At 42.6% G+C, this 19,041-nt stretch overlaps 1 protein-coding gene across 3 annotated transcripts in view; it reads left to right on the forward strand.

Annotated features, from left to right (window-relative positions):
- FLT3 (fms related receptor tyrosine kinase 3) overlaps positions 1-19,041 on the forward strand; it is a 77,336-nt gene that overhangs the window by 16,307 nt on the left and 41,988 nt on the right. The window contains exons 1-4 of one of the 3 annotated variants that reach the window (XM_078444202.1): positions 4,763-4,829; positions 6,432-6,553; positions 13,024-13,226; positions 16,052-16,167. In XM_078444202.1, the coding sequence (XP_078300328.1) occupies positions 4,781-4,829; positions 6,432-6,553; positions 13,024-13,226; positions 16,052-16,167 (490 nt within the window). In that variant the 5' untranslated portion in view covers positions 4,763-4,780. Of the gene's footprint in view, positions 1-4,762; positions 4,830-6,431; positions 6,554-13,023; positions 13,227-16,051; positions 16,168-19,041 lie in introns of those variants that run through there. The other 2 variants (XM_078444237.1, XM_078444258.2) reach the window with 2 other exon arrangements.

The following is a 19,041-nucleotide window of genomic DNA, read 5'->3' on the forward strand; positions in this document are numbered from 1 at the left end:
AAAAATTCAACATCCATTCATTGGGGCCTTAGACAGTTAAGCATCCCTGGATTTTTAACTCAGGTCGTGATCTCACAGTTTGTGAGATCAAGCCCAGTGACAGGTTCTATGCTGACAGCTTAGAGCCTGTTTGGGATTCTGTCTCTCTGCCCCTTCCCTGCTTGCACTCTTTCTCTCTCAAAATAAATAAACGTTTAAAAAAAAAAGTAATTCCATTTACAGCTGCATCATAAAGAATAAAACACCTACGAATAAATATAACTGAGGAATTAAGAACTCTGTACACTGAAAAGTATAAGACATTGATCAAACACATTAAGACAAATACATGGAAAGAATGTCCATGGTCATGGATTAGAAGAATTAACATTGTCCAAATGTCCATACTATTTAAAGCCACCTATAGAGTCAATGCAATCTCTATTAAAATTCCATGGCATTTTTCACAGAAATAGAAAAACAATCCTAAAATTTGTAATGAACCACAAAAGCCCCTAAATAACCAAAGCAATATGGAGAAAGAACAAAGTGAAAAGCATCACACTTTCTGATTTCAAACACTGTTACTGAGTTCTGTAGTATTTAAAACAGTACAGTTTTGGCACAAAAACAGACACGCAGATCAATGAAACAGAATAGAGAGCCCGGAAATAAACTCATGCACATGTGGTTAATTAATTTGTAACAAAGGGGCCAAGTGTATACAGTTGGGGAAAGATGACGTATACAGTTGGGAAAACCGGACAGCCACATGCAAAATAATGAAACTACACCAGTATCTTACGCCATACACAAAAATCTCGAAATAGGTTAAAGACTTGAATGTAAGACCTAAAACCATAAATCTCATAGAAGAAAACACAGGGGGTAATCTCCTTGACATCTGTCTTAACAAGATTAGATTTTTTTTGGATTTGACACCAAAGGCAAAAGTAACAAGAGAAAGAATAAATGAATGGGACTACACAAAACTAAAAAGCTTTGGCACAGCATCAGAAACCATCAAAAATATGAAAAGGCAACCTATGGAATGGAAGAAAGCATTTGCAAATTATATATCTGATAAAGGATTAATATCTGAAATATAAAAATAACTCCTACAACTCAGTAGCAACAAGAAAGAAAGAAAGAAAGAAAGAAAGAAAGAAAGAAAGAAAGAAAGAAAGAGGGAAAGAGAGAGAGAAAGGAAAGAAAGAAAGAAAGAAAGAAAGAAAGAAAGAAAGAAAGAAAGAAAGAGGAAAAAAAGAAGAAAAAGAAATCTGGTTGGAAAATGCACAGAAGAAATGAGTAGACCCTTTTCCCAAAGAGGACATCATCACTAATCATTAGGGAAATGCAGATCAAAACCACAATGTCAGAATTCTAACCACCTGTTAGAATTGCCGTCATTAAAGAGACAAAAGATGACAAGCGTTGGCAAGGATATGAACAAAAGAGAACCCTTGTGCACTATCAGAGGGAATGTGTACAGCTACTTTGGAAGAGTATATAAGTTACCAAAAAAATTAAAAATAGAGCCTTTGATCCACCAATTCGACTTCAGGGTGTGTATCTGAAGGATAATCACTATCTCAGATAGATATCTGCAACCCCCCCCCCCCCCAACAGCACTTTTTACGGTAGCCAAGACTTGGAAACAACTTCAGTATCCACTGATGGATGAGCGGTTAAAGAAAATGTGAGATAGATACGTAGGTAGGCAGGTAGGTGGATATACATCTATATGTATACTGTTTTCCATAGTAGCTGTGCCCCTTTACATCCCCTCCAATAGTGTACAAGGGTTCTCTCTCTCTCTTTTCTAATGTTTACTTATTTCTGAGAGAGAGAGAGCATGAGTGGGAGAGGGACAGAGAGAGACACACACACACAGAATCCGAAGCAGGCTCCAGGCTCTGAGCTGTCAGCACAGAGCCCGACGTGGGGCTCAAACCCACGGACCACGAGATCATGACCTGAACCAAAGACGAACGCTTAACTGACTGAGCCACCCACGTGCCCCACAAGGGTTCTTTTTTTGTCCATATCCTCGCCAACACTTGTCATCTCTTGTCTTTTAAATGATGTTTATTCTAACAGGTGTTAGATAACATTTCACTCTGGGTTGTTTTTTTTTTTAATTTTTTAAGTTTATTTATTTTGTGAGAGAAAGAGTGCAAGCAGGGAAGGGACAGAGAGAGGGAGAAAGAGAGAGAATCCCAAGCAGGCTCCTCACTGCCAGCTCAAAACCAGATGTGGGGCTCTAACTCATGAAACTGTGAGAAAATGACCAGAGCTGAATGCAAGAGTCAGATGCTTAACCAACTGAGCCACCCATTGTGGTTTTGATTTGTATTTCCCTAATGATTAGTGATGTTGCCCTCCTTGGAAAAAGGAGGCACAGTTTCCAACCAGATTTCTTTTTCCTCTCTCTCTCTCTCTCTCTCTCTCTCTCTCTCTCTCTCTCTCTCTCTTTTGTTGTTGCTATTGAGATAGGTATCTATCTATTTATGAATATTATTCCACTGTAAAAAAAGAAATTTTTGACAACATGAATGGACCTTGGGGGCATTATGCTAAGTGAAATGAGTCAGAGAGAGTAAGATAAATACTGCATGATCTCACTAATCTGTAGAATCTAAAAAGTCAAACTCACAGAAACAGATCAGATTGGTGGTTGTGAGAGGCATGGGTTGGGGGTGGAAGAAATGGGTGAAGGTGGTCAGAAGGTACAAACCTCCAGTTACAAAATAAATTCTGGGGATGTAATTGTATACCTTAACCTTATACAATGTTACATGTTGACAGTAACATAATGAAACTAGGAGGAAAAAACTATCAAAACAATAATAAGAAAATAAGCAACCCAGTTTTAAAAGGCTTGAATTGGACAAAATATGTGGACAGAAACACTGCCAAAGAACATAAAGTATGTCATATAAGCATCTGAAAGGATACTGAACATCATTAGTAGGAAAATAAATGTTAAAACCACAATGAGATATCATATACCTAGTACAATGGCTAAAATTAAAAATTCTCGGGGCGCCTGGGTGGCTTGGTCGGTTAAGCGTCCGACTTCGGCTCAGGTCATGATCTCATGGTCCGTGAGTTCGAGCCCTGCATCGGGCTCTGTGCTAACAGCTCAGAGCCTGGAGCCTGTTTCAGATTCTGTGTCTCCCTCTCTCTCTGCTCCTCCCCTGTTCATGCTCTGTCTCTCTCTGTCTCAAAAATGAATAAACGTTAAAAAAAAAAAAATTAAAAAAAAAATTCTCATCACACCAAGTGTTGGTGAGGATGTGAATTCCACAGCTGGACTCCCCATACAATGACAATAGGGATATAAAATGATACAACCTCTTTGGAGAGCAGTTTGGCACCAGAAAGTTACATAGACACCTCCCTCCCATATGACTTGGGTACTCCAATCCTTGGTATTTAGTCAAGAAAAATAAAAGCATATGTCCATACCCAGACTTTCATACAAATATTCATAGCAGCTTTATTTGTAAGAGGCTAAAAGTGGAAACAATTTAAATTCTGTCAACAGGTAAATGAATTCAAATATTGTGTTATATCTATATAATAGACTACTACCCATCAGTTAAAAGGCATGAGTGACTGATATACTGCTACAATAGGGATGAATCTAAAAATAATACATACTGGGGCACCTGGGTGGCTCAGTCGGTTAAGCGCCGACTTCAGTTCAGGTCACGATCTCGCGGTCCGTGAGTTCGAGCCCCGCATCGGGCTCTGGGCTGATGGCTCAGAGCCTGGAGCCTGCTTCCGATTCTGTGTCTCCCTCTCTCTCTGCCCCTCCCTGTTCATGCTCTGTCTCTCTCTGTCTCAAAAATAAATAAACGTTAAAAAAATAATAATAATAAAATAATAAAAATAATACATACTGATAGAAGCCAGACAAAACCAGAAATTTCGTACTATGTGATTCCATTTATATGAAATCCTGGAAAATTCAAGCTAATCTATAGTGACAGAAAGGAGATCAGAGGTTGCTTGGTATGTGGCTGTGGGGTGAGTAGGAGGAAGGGATTACAGAGAGGCAGGCACGTGGCAACTTTTGGGAGCACAGAAACTTGACTGTGGCGATGGTTTTACAGATAGATATGTATTTACGTCAAAACTTACCAAATTATGCATTCTAAATATGTTCAACTTATTGTATATTAATTATACTGAATAAAACTATTTGCAAAAAGAGTGGGGAGGGGCAAAAACCACTAGGGAATAGCATAGAGCAGGGAAAGTTCTTGAATTCTCTAATTTTGTTTTGTTTCCCCCTATCCCTTGCAGCTGTGCTCATTTGATTTCCTTTAAAAGACTAGGGTTGGGGCACCTGACTGGCTCAGACGGAAGAACATGCAACGCTTGATCTCGGGGTCCTGAGTTCGAGCCCCATGTTGGGTCTAGAGATTTTTTTTTTTTTTTTTTAATGTTTATTTATTTTTGAGACAGAGAGATACAGAGCATGAATGGGGGAGGGTCAGAGAGAGGGAGACACAGAATCTGAAACAGGCTCCAGGCTCTGAGCTGTCAGCACAGAGCCCGATGCGGGGCTCGAACTCACGGACCGTGAGATCATGACCTGAGCCGAAGTCAGCCGCTTAACCAACTGAGCCACCCAGGCGCCCCTAGAGATTTTTTTTTTTAAAAAGAAAAAGGGGGGAGAAAAGACTAGGAGCTATATTAAGGGAATTAAAAAGTCCATAATGACTAAATGCTAATGTGATTGTAGTAAAACTATTAAATTCACACCTTACATGTAGCTATATAAATTGGCATGGCACCTTTGGAAAACCAAATGGCGATGCATTCCAAGAACCATTTAAGTAGGTTTATATCCTTTAATCCACTAATTCCACTTCCAGAAATTGATACTAAAGAAATACCATTTTATTTTACCTTATCTGATCTTGTTTTAAGTTTATTTATTTTGAGAGAGAGAGCGAGACAGAGAGAGAGTGTGCGCGCTCGTGAGCAGGGGAGGGGCGGAGAGAGAGGGAGACCGAGGATCCCAAGCAGGATCTGCACTGTCAGCACCGAGCCCAACAGACCGCTCGATCCCACGAACTGTGTGATCGTGACCTGAGCCGAAATCAAGAGTCGGACGTTTAACCGACTGAACCACCCAGGCCCCCCAAATGACGGTTTTGGTTTTTTTTAATACGATATTTATTGTCAAATTGGTTTCCAGGCAACAGCCAGTGCTCATCCCAACAGGTGCCCTCCTCCATGCCCATCGCCCACTTTCCCCCACAGTTTTTTTTTTTTTTTTTTTTTTTTTAAAGACATAAACTTATTTTCTGGAGAGGCAGAAAATAAAATTTAGAAAGCTTTCAAACGCATGAAGAAAGCTGAATCATAAGATAGAGGATGAGAAAGCCGAAAAGCAACCCGATTTCCACTGCAGGACCCCCACACGAGTACAAATTGCTAGCAGCAGGCTCCCAGAACGTGGGCTGCCCACACGAGAGAGGAGTCTCCCCTGGGGAATCCGATTAGCCCAGGAGAAAACCTAAAAGTAACCATACAGAGACGATGGGACAGCAAGTCAGACTTCATTCTTATATATGAGCACGCTGTCCAGGATCGTCAATCATTTGGGGGAAAACATCCAAATGATAGGAGAACAGAAGGTGAAGGAGAGACAAAGAATCAAAGAAATAATTCAAAAACCTTTTCCTAAGAGAAGAATATGAGTTTCTGGATTGAAAAGGCCCCCTGAGCATCTTGCATGACGGATGAAAATACTGGCCGTAAGGCACCTAATTCTAAAACTTTCAGGGCAGAAAGGAAACATTTCACAAGCATCCGTAAAGAAGAAGAAACTGCTAGGGGCGCCTGGGTGGCGCAGTCGGTTAAGCGTCCGACTTCAGCCAGGTCACGATCTCGCGGTCCGTGAGTTCGAGCCCCGCGTCAGGCTCTGGGCTGATGGCTCGGAGCCTGGAGCCTGTTTCCGATTCTGTGTCTCCCTCTCTCTCTGACCCTCCCCCGTTCATGCTCTGTCTCTCTCTGTCCCAAAAATAAATAAAAAAAAAAAAATAATAAAAAACGTTGAAAAAAAAAATTAAAAAAAAAAAAAAAAAGAAGAAGAAACTGCTTGCATGCAAATAATCAGTTCCTCAGGGCACTACCCTTACTTCAAATTCTTAGCAGCCACTATGCTTATTTCACATGGTCAATATCACATTGGACGGCACAGACTATTTCTATCATTGCAGAACCTTCTAGAAGACAGCACTGCTCCAAGTACCCCTGCCCCTGATTCATAGTGAGACTTGATTTTGATGAAGTTGTATTTCATATGTACTTTCCCGTTGGCCACCTTTGCCAGATTAATTTTGTTTTGTTGTTTTGTTGTACAATGAATACATACTTTCTTTTCAAGGTGTGCGTGTTATCAACATCCTTGTCTTTATTTTGTTTTACAGTTGTTTTTTCAGCAATGATATTTGAGACTATTACAAATCAAGATCTGCCTGTGATCAAGTGTGTTTTAATCAATCATAAGAACAATGATTCATCACTGGGGATATCATCATCGTATCCCATGGTAAAGTAATGTTAAAATTCTAACTTTAGCTATTTTCTCTAGAGACCATACTTTGTAAGCTGTTGAGGCCTGCCATGGCCATATGGATTTTTCTTTCTGTGTTTGTAAGTATATTATGTACTCGTATGCACTCCATTCCATCCAGATCACATTCTCTCGGGTTTGAATTCAGGAAGGACACCAATGCTGAGCATGAATAAGTAACAGAAATTACCCTTTCTCCTTGAAGAGAACCCAAGCTTCTCCCTCAAACCTGAGCCCCTAATTTCCAACTGCCTCCTGGTTATGGTTAAAATGGGTTTTCCGTTTGCTCATTAAAATCTACCTATTTTATTTCATCTCTACTTCCCCAAACCTGCTCCTATACTTGTATTAACTGATTTCTGTTTCGGGCCCTGTCTAGTTCCCAGGCTTGAAAGGTCAGCATCCTTTTGGGCTGCTTCCTCTCTCTCCCTTACCTTCACATTCGGTCAGTTACCAAGTCTTGTCAATTTCCTTGCTTTGATAGTTCTCACTTAATCTCCTCCTATTCTCTGGTCCCACAGCCACTTCCAGAATTCAAGCCCTCAGTATCTCCCCCAGAATCCCAATGATATCGCAAGGGACTTCTTCCTTCTAGAGTTCATCTCAGACAGGGCTGCCAGACTGTTCTTTCTGAGGCACAGCTACATCCTTCACTGCCTGGCTTGGACCCTTCAGTGACTTCCCATTAAGCTGACATGAGATTGCTCTATTATCCGACTCTGGCTCCGTTGGGTTCCACCTTTGTTCTTCATCACCCTTCTCCTCCAAGCAGTTCGTATAACAGCTTAGGTATTTACTCAGAGGAAGGCAGCTTAAATAATAGAGGACTGAAAATATTTCAAAATATTAGAAATATACGGCAAAAAGGGAGCATACCTTAGCCGATTCCGTGAACATTTTCAGTGAAGGATTCATGCCGATGGGTAGTCACTGTTTTCTTTTACATGGGTGTAATACCTAAACACATAACATGATGCCCTGAACTTCACTCCCCACCCCCCTAAAATCAGAGATAGCGAAAATATTCTCAAATTTTAAAAATAGTGTGAATTTTATAAGAATATAAAACTTACGGGGGCGCCTGGGTGGCTCAGTCGGTTAAGCGTCCGACTTCGGCTCAGGTCCCGATCTCATGGCTTGTGAGTTCGAGCCCCGTGTCGGGCTCTGGGCTGACAGCTCAGAGGCTGGAGCCTGTTTCAGATTCTGTGTCTCCCTCTCTCTGCCCCTCCCCTGTTCACACTCTGTCCCTGTCTCTCTCAAAAATAAATAAACATTAAAAATAAATAAATAAATAAATAAATAAATAAATAAATAAATAAAACTTCTGATTTAAAACATGATTTTTTATGTCAGATTTTTAACAGAAATTGGCCTCATAACATATTGCTTATTCATAATGACATTTTGCATACACAGGATTTCAGTGTGGACAAAAAAATGTTAATATTATTTGCCATGATGTTTTAAACTTTTATTGTCTTTTCAACTTAAGAAAATAGCTGCTTACGTTTAAGTGTTTTCTTATAAAATACAGTCTTCAAAAAGAGCTAACAATGGGTCTTGGTTCCTAGTATTAAGTCCTGCATTATTTTTTTCATGCAGTATAAATTGTATGCTTATGCAATATTCAGGGTTGGATTAAGACCTAATCGCTCTCAAACAGCATTTAACAGACAATCCTGCAAATCCTATGCTGCAAAGATGTGCACTCTGCATAGCTTTTACCTCCTTGAAGTTGAAGCTGCTCTTTTTGGGTATTTTCCTACTTTAACGTGAAGTGGATTATTAGGGTAGCAGCGTTCTTGAAAATAATGGTTTAGATTTCATCCACAGTTCACACGGCTCAGATGAGACATCTTTCTTTCTTTCTTTTTTTTTTTTTTTTAAGTTTATTTATTTTTGAGAGAGAGAGAGTGACAGAGCGTGAGCAGGGGAGGGGCAGAAAGAGAGGGAGACGCAGAATCCGCAGCAGGCTCCAGGCTGTGAGCTGTCAGCACAGAGCCCGATGCGGGGCTCGAACTCACGAGCCGTGAGATCATGACCTGAGCCGAAGTCAGGGGCTTAACCGACCGTGCCACCCAGGTGCCCCAGATGAGACATCTTTCTGGGAATCTTATAGTTCGGGCGCGTTCTGAATAACCAAGCACTCTAGTAGACAAAACGTGCCAATGTAACTCGAATAAATAGGCAGCTACATCCTTAGCTGTGTTACCAATATATCCTAGAACCAAAGTAAGATGATTTTACTGTTCCCCCAACCCACTTAATTGTTTAAAGTCATCATTTATCATTTCTGTTTGAAGATGAATGTGGTGTGGGTGCTGGGTTTCTCCACTGCAGAGTTACTGTTTGTTTTCTTTGTAATTAACAAGTATCTGGAGGAAGATGCAAATATCCGGTCTCTCCTCCAATTTTCACCTACTGATTTTAGCACCCAGTGGGGATCTTGCCACAACAGTTTTACTGTGATGTTCGCCTAAGGGTGATTTTCTTTTTCCCCCATTCCCTCTACATTTATACAGTGGAATTCTGTGAAGAAGAGCCATCTCTTCTTTCTACTCAATTTATTCATATCAATATGGACTCAGAGATATTTATTCTATTCTATGAGTTATGACCTGAGACTATCATTTTTATTATGGTATTCAGATTTGTCCAACTTAGGCCATTGGGAGCCACTTCATATTGACTTCTGTGTCATTTCAACACATTCCCTTGTTTTCTCAAGCACTTCCTTACTTTCCAGGGCTGCAGGACAGTTCAGCCCTGGAATGAGCCATTTCTCTAAAAAGCTCTCCAAAACACTGGAGAATGGTGTTTAGAAACCAAGGTCTGAGAGTTGGGTGTGCTCATTGCTATTGGGACGTCATTGCCTCTAGGCAATGTATGTACTTATACTACTCCCCCCCACCCCCCCCCACACACACTCTATTTATCTCTCTATCATCTCTATATCTATCTATTTACCTATCTATGTATATACCACCAGAAATCATGCTGATAACTTTGCTTTCAATTCAGCTTTCAATTCAGCAAAGGGTTTATTCAACCTTTTCTTCTTTCCAATTTTGTACTTCGTTCTTCGAGAGTAAGAAACCTGGTTCTAATTATCTATAATAAATGACTTATGTAAACCTAGTGTATACGTAACCTGATTTCAGAATTGCTGACCCACACCCCAGTGAGAAACAGAATTACTAACTCGAATACAGCCTTTGTGTACAATTCTTTTTGTCTTTAACTTTATAGTATCCAACATAATATTTTTCTTTTCTTTACATTTATTTATTTATCTTTGAGAGAGAGGAAGAGAGAGGGAGGGCACGAGTGAGTGCAGGGCACAGAGAGTAAGAGACAGAGAATCCCAAGCAGGCTCCACACTGTCAGTGCAGAGCCTGATATGGGACTTGAACTCATGAACCACGAGATCATGACCTGAGCTGAAATCAAGAGTAGGACACTTTACCGACTGAGCCACCGAGGTGCCCCAAGCACACATAGTTGTATTAGCTATTGCCAGATGCTCCCCAGAAGGGTTGTACCAGCGTGCATTCCTCCAGAAATGTATATAATAGCTGCTTCCTCCCAACCTCACCAACAAAACGTGTGGTCATACTTCAAAATTTTTGGCAGATTGACAGATAAGTAGTATCTCAGTGTTGTTGTTGTTGTTGTTGTTGTTGTTGTTGTTTTTAAGTTTAGTTATTTATTTTCAGAGAGAGAATGTGAGCAGGGGAGGGGCAGAGAGAGAGCGAGAGAGAAAGAATCCCAAGCAGACTCTGTACTGGCAGCACGGAGCCTGACATGGGGCTCGAACTTAAGAACCGTGAGATCATGAGCTGAGCTGAAAGCAAGAGTCGGACGCTTAACCAGTTGAACCACCCAGGCGCCCCTCAGTGTTGTTTTAATTTATATTTTCTAATTATAATTGAGTTTGAACATTTTTTTCATATGTTGAAGGGCAAGTCTTTCTATCTGTCTTTGGTGAACTGTCTACTCAGTTCTTTCTCCCATTTTTCTTTTGTGTTTTGGTCCTGCATCCCTCATTGTCAAAAAAATTCTTTATAAATTAGGGGGATTTATTTGTAGTCTGTGTTGCAAATATTTTCTTCCAGCATGTCAGGTTTTTTTATTTTGTTTCGTTTTGTTTTTACTTTATTCTGTGCCTGTCTTTTAAGACCCAGCTCGAAAATAAATAAAACATTAAAAAAAATTTTTTTAAGGGGGGCCTGGGTGGCTTAGTACCGCTCAGGCCACGATCTCATTGTTTGTGGGTTTGAGCCCCACGTCAAGCTCCGGGCCGTGGAGCCTGCTTTGGATTCTGTGTCTCCCTCTCTTTCCCTGCCCCTCCCCTGCACGCACTCTCTCTCTCAGAAAATAAATAAAATATTAAAAAAAAAAAAAAAAAAAGACCCAGCTCAATTTCTGGATTTCAATGAAGCATCCCCACCACCCCCATCCCAGCTTGGAAGTTACCTGTCTCTTCTCCAAAGTTCCAGAGCACTCAAATTTACCTTTCTTTCTTTTCTTTTTTTTTTTTTTTTAAGATTTTTTGTTAATGTTTATTTATTCTTGAGAGAGAGAGAGAGAACAGAGTGCGAGCAGGGGAGGGGCAGAGAGAGAGGGAGATCCAGAATCCCAAGCAGGCTCCAGACTCTGAGCTGCCAACACAGAGCCCGACGTGGGGCTCGAACCCACGAACCGCGAGATCATGACCTGAGCTGAAGTCAGATGCTTATCCGACTGAGCCACCCAGGCGCCCCCATCAAAGTAGTTGGTGTCTTTTCATGGGGCACATTGTATTTCACCCGGTGTTTTAGTTATTCCTTCCTACTAGACTTGAAACCCTTTAAGGACAAAATCAATGTCTTTTCTTCCTAGTCCCATAGTGCCCAGTAGATGGTCTAGCACTTATCAGATATTGAGTACATGAACTTACCCGTTACTTGCTGAATAAATGAATACAGAAAGCCAGAAGTATGGCTTGTGATCAGTAGCAGAAGACCTACCTACCCCGCTCTTCACCTGAAGAAGCCTGTGTGTGTGTGTGTGTGTGTGTGTGTGTGTGTGTGTGTGTCTTCATGCACATGCGTGCGTGGGCATGTTGTGCTGGGTGTTAGGAGAGTGACAGGTGAAGGGTCCCGAGACAGAAGTTGCTATCACACCTTCCTCTCAACATAACCTCAGTAACTTAAAGCCACCAAGAAGTATGGTGGTGGCAGTGAGCCAAGGTGGGGGGTGGAGGGGTGGGAATCTGCCCAGAAAATATTTTGGTTTTTAAGTTTTTAAGTTTCTTCTAACACAGGTACCAATTTGCTATTGCCATGTAGATTCTTATCGACATACCAATAATCACAAACACAGTTACCCGCCTATTACGAATTTTGTGACTATTGTTTGTACATTAGTTTGCTAGAGCGGCCGTAACACAGTATCACAGACTGACCTAAACAACAAATTTATTGTCTCGTAGTTCTGGAGGCTAGAAGTGTGAAATCGAGACGTCCTCAGGGTTGGTCCCTTCTGAAGGCTCTGTTCCAGGCCTTTCTCCTTGGCCCTTAGAGCTCTATCTTCATTTTCTTTTCTTTTTTTTTTTAAGTTTATTGATTTATTTTGAGAGAGAGAGAGAGAGCAGAGGAGGGGCAGAGAAAGGGAGAGAGAGAATCCCAAGCAGGCTCCGAACACAGGGCTCGAACTCATGAACTGTGAGATCATGCCCCGAGCCAGAATCAAGAGTCGGACGCTACCTACTGAACCCCCCACGTGCCCCACTGTCGTCACTTTCACATGGCACGCTTCCGGGTGTGTGTTTCCTTCAAATTGCCCCTTCCTGTCAGCACGCCAGGCACACTGGATTAGAGCCCATCCAAATGGCCTCGTTTTAACTTGATCACCTGTGGAAAGGCCTTATTTTGGATAAGGTCACATTCTGAAGCAGTGGGGCTTAAGATGCAACATCTGAATTTTAGGGGGAACACAATTCAACTCCCAACAGTGTGTCAAATATATTAGAAATGCAGCCTAAAGTTATCTATCTTTTCTATAGAAAATTGTGAATAATAGGATTTTCGGTCAGTGACATGTTCTCCGGTGTCAACCTCCTTGATAAAGGTCCCAGTCACGGGCGCCCGGGGGGCTCAGTCGCTTAAGCCTCGGACTTCAGCTCAGGTCCTGATCTCGCAGTTCAGGCCCCGCCTCGGGCTCCGTGCTGACAGCTCCGAGCCTGGAGTCTGCTTCGGAGTCTGTGTCTCCCTCTCTCTCTCTCTTTCTCTCTCTCTCTCTCTCTCTCTCTCTCTCTCTGCCCCCCCACCCCCGCTCGTGCTCTGTCTTTCTCTCTCTCTTTCTCAAAAAGAAATAAAAACATTAAAGAAAAAAAGAAAGGTTCCAGCCAAGAAGAGGATGCATCAAACGTGCCCTTGTAGTCAATTCACGTTGTTTCCACTCAGGCATCAGAACCCGCAGAAGACCTTGGGTGTGCCTTGAAACCCGAGAGCACAGAGGTGGTTTATGGAGCGGCCACTGTGGAAGTGGACACATCTGCATCTATCACACTGCAAGTCCTGGTCAACACCCCAGGGAACATTTCCTGTCTCTGGGTCTTTAAGCACAGCTCGCTGAATTGCCAGCCACACTTTGATTTACAAAACAGGTAACTGGGCTGGAGGATGGGGGGGGGGGGGGGGGGGAGGGGGAGGGGAGGGGGGAGGGGGAGGGGAGGGGGGAGGGAGGGGAGGGGGGAGGGGGAGGGGAGGGGGGAGGGGGGTGAGAGGGGGAGGGGGATGGGAGGGGGCGGAGAGAGGGTGGGTTGGGGAATGTGCCCCCACAAGGATTTTTGGAGGAAAACATCCTGGCCGCAGAATGTGGTTCATACGGTGTTTCTTTTCAAATTTCTATCCATATCCATTATAACTCTTTATCTCCAGAGAAATGCTGAACTAAAAATACAGTTAGGACATGAATACCTGGCATTAAATAGCTGTCAGACCTATAGGATGTACCACACGGAAAGTGAGTTCTAATGTTAACTGTGACCTTGAGTGAGTACCCGTGTTGGGTCACCAGTTGTAACAAATATACCACACCTATGCAAGATGTTAATAATAGTGAAAACTGCGTGGGGAGGACATAAGTGGGATCTCTCTGTACTCTCTGCTCAATTTTTCTGTAAATCTAGATTTACTCTAAAAAAAGCCGGTTAACTTAAAAAATGACATATAGATACACAGACATAGTTAGGGCTTAAGAAGGCAGTGAATGGCTGGAAAAATGTACAACAAATAGTGAAAAGAGTATTTGGGATTTTTAGGATGTCTTACTTTTTTAATCGGATCTTGTCTGAAAGGTAAAATGTTAGAAACTTTTCATTACATTCTCCTTAAAGTAGTCAGAAGCTGCTTTTTGGGGAATGCTCGGGGAAAGAACATTTGGTTTTAATCTGTTTTGTTTCATAGTCTGATGAGCAGAATTGCAATGATGGGCGACAGTCACAAAGTGTTTTAGTAAGAAATGGATCCGTGTACGAGGAATATTGGTCTCATGATCTAGAAAAAGACACCTCAGCCAAGAATTGTGATTTAATGGCCAAGTTTGTATCTAACTCTGCCGATTGCTGCCCTCTGCTGTCCCAGCCCCTGTGGATGATCCCAGATAGGGGCAGGAAGAAAGCGGCACAAGCCATTTAAATGCCCACTTAATAATTCTAAAGCTGCTTTTCTCTCTAGTTCTTGGGGGTGTTCTGGGGTCCCATGGTGTAGAGGAGGCATTGTGTTTCCAGCAACAGTGCAGGAAGTGGTACCTACATGGTCCACAGGGGGTAACCTGCCTGCCTGACGTAGGGGGGGGATGTATCTGTGACCAATTCGTACCAACTTTTTGCATTTGTTCCTTTAAGGTCAAACAAACTCATAAGTAATTTTTAGGACAGTAGCTATAATTCTGAAGTTTGGTTCTAAGTCTTGGAGCACATTCATTTTCCTTTCCTCTTTTGAGGCCGTATTACTCACTTCTGTTTTTTGGTTACTTGTATCTTGGGGTTAAACCAAAGCCCTCTTTTAGGCAGAATTTTGGCTCCAAGAAATGTTCTGGTAACCTTAAAATGTTATGCCACAACAGTTCTCACTGGATTGAGACCAAAATGCAATGTAAAAATGTAGGGTTTTTTGTTGTTGTTGTTGTTGTTGTTGTTTTTCAGTTCATGAGAGGTTGCCTTTTTGGATTTTAGGACAGACGGTCCCATTTGTTAGCCAAGGTCATGGGTCTGATGTGGATTAACTAACTTAGTACCAGAACTATTTAACAGCTTTTCCGTGGTACAGAATTATAGAAGCGTGTCTCTGGACTCAGGGCCAGAAAGCGTGAACAACCTAGGCTTTGCGAACTTTCTTACAGTTTTGTGGGTTATGGACAAGAGTTCACAAAATGACACCAGGAGACTGAATGGTTCAGAGAAGGAAAACAGAGTGCCAAAATACCTGCAGACTCGAATCAAACATGGATCCTACGAATTTACTGTCCTTATGAACGCAAGCACACGTATTCTTGAACCGTGCGGCGTGGAGCTCTGGGGAAGGGCGTCTCTGATATCATGTGCATTTGGATTTTCCTGGGGAGCTTGTTAAAATGCAGATTCTGATTCAGTAGGCCTTGAGAGTCCGCATATCTGTCAACTCCCAGCTGCAGCTAACACAGTTGGAGGGAGACCAGCGTTGAGTAGTACGGGTCGAAAGGTCAGAAAGTGCAAATTTAAACCCAGCATTACTCAACAAACTACTAGAGGATATTTTAAGCTTTAATGACAATGGGTATTACCAAACAACGCATCGGAAGTTGTTTCCTTGAAGAGAAGGCTCCCCAGCCAAACTGATCTTTACCAAGGATCCAAAAAGTTAAAAAGCACAAACACTGAGACCTCTGTATCCTTACATATCTGTGATTTCCTCCTTCCCATAGGATAACGCCTTGTCTCAGATTTCACTTGAACTTGATCATCTAGAGCAAGACACATGCAAAACATTGTTTCTTATCTCTGTGCGTCTTGCCTGTACGGTAATCTGGGCCTGCAAATGGGGAACTGAGACTGGTGGCCAGGTGACTGGGCAATATAACTGTGGAGGGTGGCTTGCCATTGAAGGGAATAGCCCGTTATTGCTGATGGGAGTGTCCCCCCAAGCCTGTGCATTTGGGGACGGGAGTTTTCCCTCCAAGAGGCTGGAGAAGCCTGAAGTGAAGGCGCTAGAATGGAGGTCACTCACTCTGAGGGGAGGGACTGAATCAAAGTCAAAGTCAAACTCAACAAGCCTCAGGCTGCGTGAGAAGCTGTGTTCTCCGAGTAGCCTGCCCCCTGTGCCACCGTCGGAGATGGAATGTGAGAGCCACCAGGCCGCCTTCTGACTCAGTATGAAATGTTACATTTTAGTTTCACACGTTTTCCAAAATAACTAGTTCTCTTTCTTGTGTGTGTGTGTGTTTTTTCAGAGGGGTTGTTTCCATGGTCATTTTGAAAATGACAGAAACCCAAGCTGGAGAATACCTACTTTTCATTCAGAGTGAAGCTACCAATTATACAATATTGTTTACAGTGAGTATAAGAAGTAAGTGCCCGTTGCTACTCGGTATTCACGACATTCCGAAGGCATGGTGTAGAGCCCACGAGCTTTTTGCCAGCTGCTCGGGACACAGTATTCAGGTTTCCCTCAATATGTAGCTGAAATGACTGCACTCGCTCCCACCATCCACATAACCTGTTGAGACCCTCTGACAGACCCGTCCGTGTGCTATCAGAATGAGCACTCTTCAAAACCCAGGACACTATGGGGCGCCTGCGTGGCTCAGTCGGTTGAGCGTCCGACTTCGGCGCGGGTCACGATCTCGCGGTCCGTGAGTTCGAGCCCCGCGTCGGGCTCTGTGCTGACAGCTTGGAGCCTGGAGCCTGTTTCCGATTCTGTGTCTCCCTCTCTCTCTGACCCTCCCCCGTTCATGCTCTGTCTCTCTCTGTCTCAAAAATAAATAAAAAAAAAAAAAAAAAACCAGGACACTCTCTATTTGGCTTTTCCCCCACCCATTTTTTTGACTGACAGGGAAGAAACGGGAAACATTTCGACCTTGACCTTGGAGTCAGAAGTCCTGGGTTCTTATTCTGGGCCTGTCACTGCCACCTTTGGCGGGTCACTTAATCTCTCTGAACCTCAAATTTCTTATCTGTAAAACGGAGATAAAAATGCACACCTCAAAAAAAAAAAAAAGAAAGAAAGAAAATGCACACCTTACAGGATTGTAGGATCTTAGCAGCATCCAAGAGAGCTCCCTGAGATGTTGGAAAGGTCTGTGTCTGCTCTAACAACGTAGTCACAGGCCGCGTGGGGCCGTTGAACACTTGAAATGTGGCCAGTGTGACTGGGGACCAAGGTCTTGACGGCCCTTGAATAACCACACGGAGCTAGTGGCTACTTTATTTATACAAATGCTAGATCACTCCGCAAACCGCCGGGAACAATCCAAATGTTCTTATGGAGGCGACTGTGTGGTTGGCATTCACCACCTGCATGGCTTTCTGGCTTCTTGTTTCTCCCAATTACACACGGGCCTAGTGATGGCAAAGAAAAAAATCTTTTTTTAACATTTATTCATTTATGAGAGACAGAGAGCACAACCAGGATAGGGGCAGAGAGAGAGGGAGCCACAGGATCCGAAGCAGGCTCCAGGCTCTGAGCTGTCGGCACAGAGCCCGACGCGGGGCTCGAACTCACAAGCTGTGAGATCATGACCTGAGCCGAAGTTGGAGGCTTAACTGACTGAGCCACCTAGGCACCCCGAGAGAGAGAGAGAGAGAGAGAGAGAGAGAGAGAGAGGGAGAGAGAGGGAGAGGGAATCCCAAGCAGGCTCCACACTCAGTGAGCCCCTGGGCTCCATCCCATGACCCTGGGATTGTGACTTGAGCCAAAATCAAGAGCCAGAGTCAACCTGCTTAGCCACCCAGGAGCCCCTAGGGTACCTTCTTTTCATCTATTATTTACAGTGTAAAAATAGGACAGCAGCTACCCAAGTTCATTGTAATGTGCTTTCAGCATCCTGTTGGGTGGTGAGGTTCAAAAAAACCTGGTAGAGGAGGATTTGGCAACAGTGTGAAAAAGAGGAAAGGGTTTAGCGAACCACAGGTTTAGCGGTAACCAGCAAGTAAGGCTGGGTTGCTACAAAACAGGAAAGCCGAACCTCGGCCGCCTCCGATGGAGGGTGCAGGTCCGGGAAATTAATGGATGATTATTCTTCTCGGTTCTACATTTTTTTTTCAGCTGCGTACTGACAAAACAAAACAACCCGATAGTGAAGAACAGGAGTTTCTGAAGTTTGAACAGCCGAAGGAATTGAGAATGTTTAGGACACAGAAGGAAATATTTTGGGAAAAAAAAAAAAAAAAAAAAGCCTGATTGCAGTATAATGTAGAGGAAACTTTCCTGGCATATAAGTCAGGGCACCTGGCTTAAGTAGTTAAAATACTTTGGATGGTAATTATCTCCCTTGATGGTTGCTTCTGATTTTAAATCTCTGAAAGATTTTCATGTGTGAGTAAAGCTACACTTAAAAACAGTTGCTCTAGGGGCGCCTGGCTGGCTCAGTCGGTTGAGTGTCCGACTTTGGCTCAGGTCATGATCTCGCGGTCCGTGGGTTTGAGCCCCACGTCGGGCTCTGTGCTGACAGCTCAGAGCCTGGAGCCTGCTTCACATTCTGTGTCTCCCTCTCTCTCTGCCCCTCCCCTGCTCAGGCTCTGTCTCTGTCTCTGTCTCAAAAATAAATAAAAACATTTAAAAATATTTAAAAAAAAAAAAAAAAGAACAATGGGAAATCCCATGTCCTATTTACATGTAAGTTATTACATTTAAATGTAAATTATGTAAAGTATCACCACTTTGGAAAACAGACTATCATTATGTGTATAGCTGAACTTGTGCTCATATCATATAAGCCAGCAGGTCCCCTGTGTAAAGAAATCTACACACCTGCCTTAGTAGAAATGGATAGAATGTTCATAGCACTATTGTTGGTAAACACAACAGATTGGTCACGAGCTAAAGGTCCGTTGCAAGAAAATGGAGTAACAGATTGTAATATATTCACCAATGCAATACTATGTAAAAAATGAATGTAGTATAGCCACATGCAAAACCATGGGTGGATCTTAACAACATGAGGTTGGATAAGAAAAGGAAGTTGTGGAAGACAACCTATTGAGGATACCATAGTTTGAAAACCAGAAAACAAACCAACATATTGTTTGGGGACGCATAGCTGTGTGGTGAAAACATTTTTAAGAGCACAGGAATAATAAACACAAAATCAGGATAAAGGTTACCTAGGGTTGAGATGGTGAGAAGCAGAAAAGTAGATATTTATTAATATTTCAGTTATTGTGTTGGATATCAGTCTATGGGCATTTATATTTATTTAATAATAAAGACTAATTGCTTTGA

Source organism: Panthera onca, chromosome A1 (genome assembly GCF_046562875.1).
Source record: "Panthera onca isolate mPanOnc1 chromosome A1, mPanOnc1 haplotype 2, whole genome shotgun sequence".
Classification (NCBI taxonomy): domain Eukaryota; kingdom Metazoa; phylum Chordata; class Mammalia; order Carnivora; family Felidae; genus Panthera; species Panthera onca.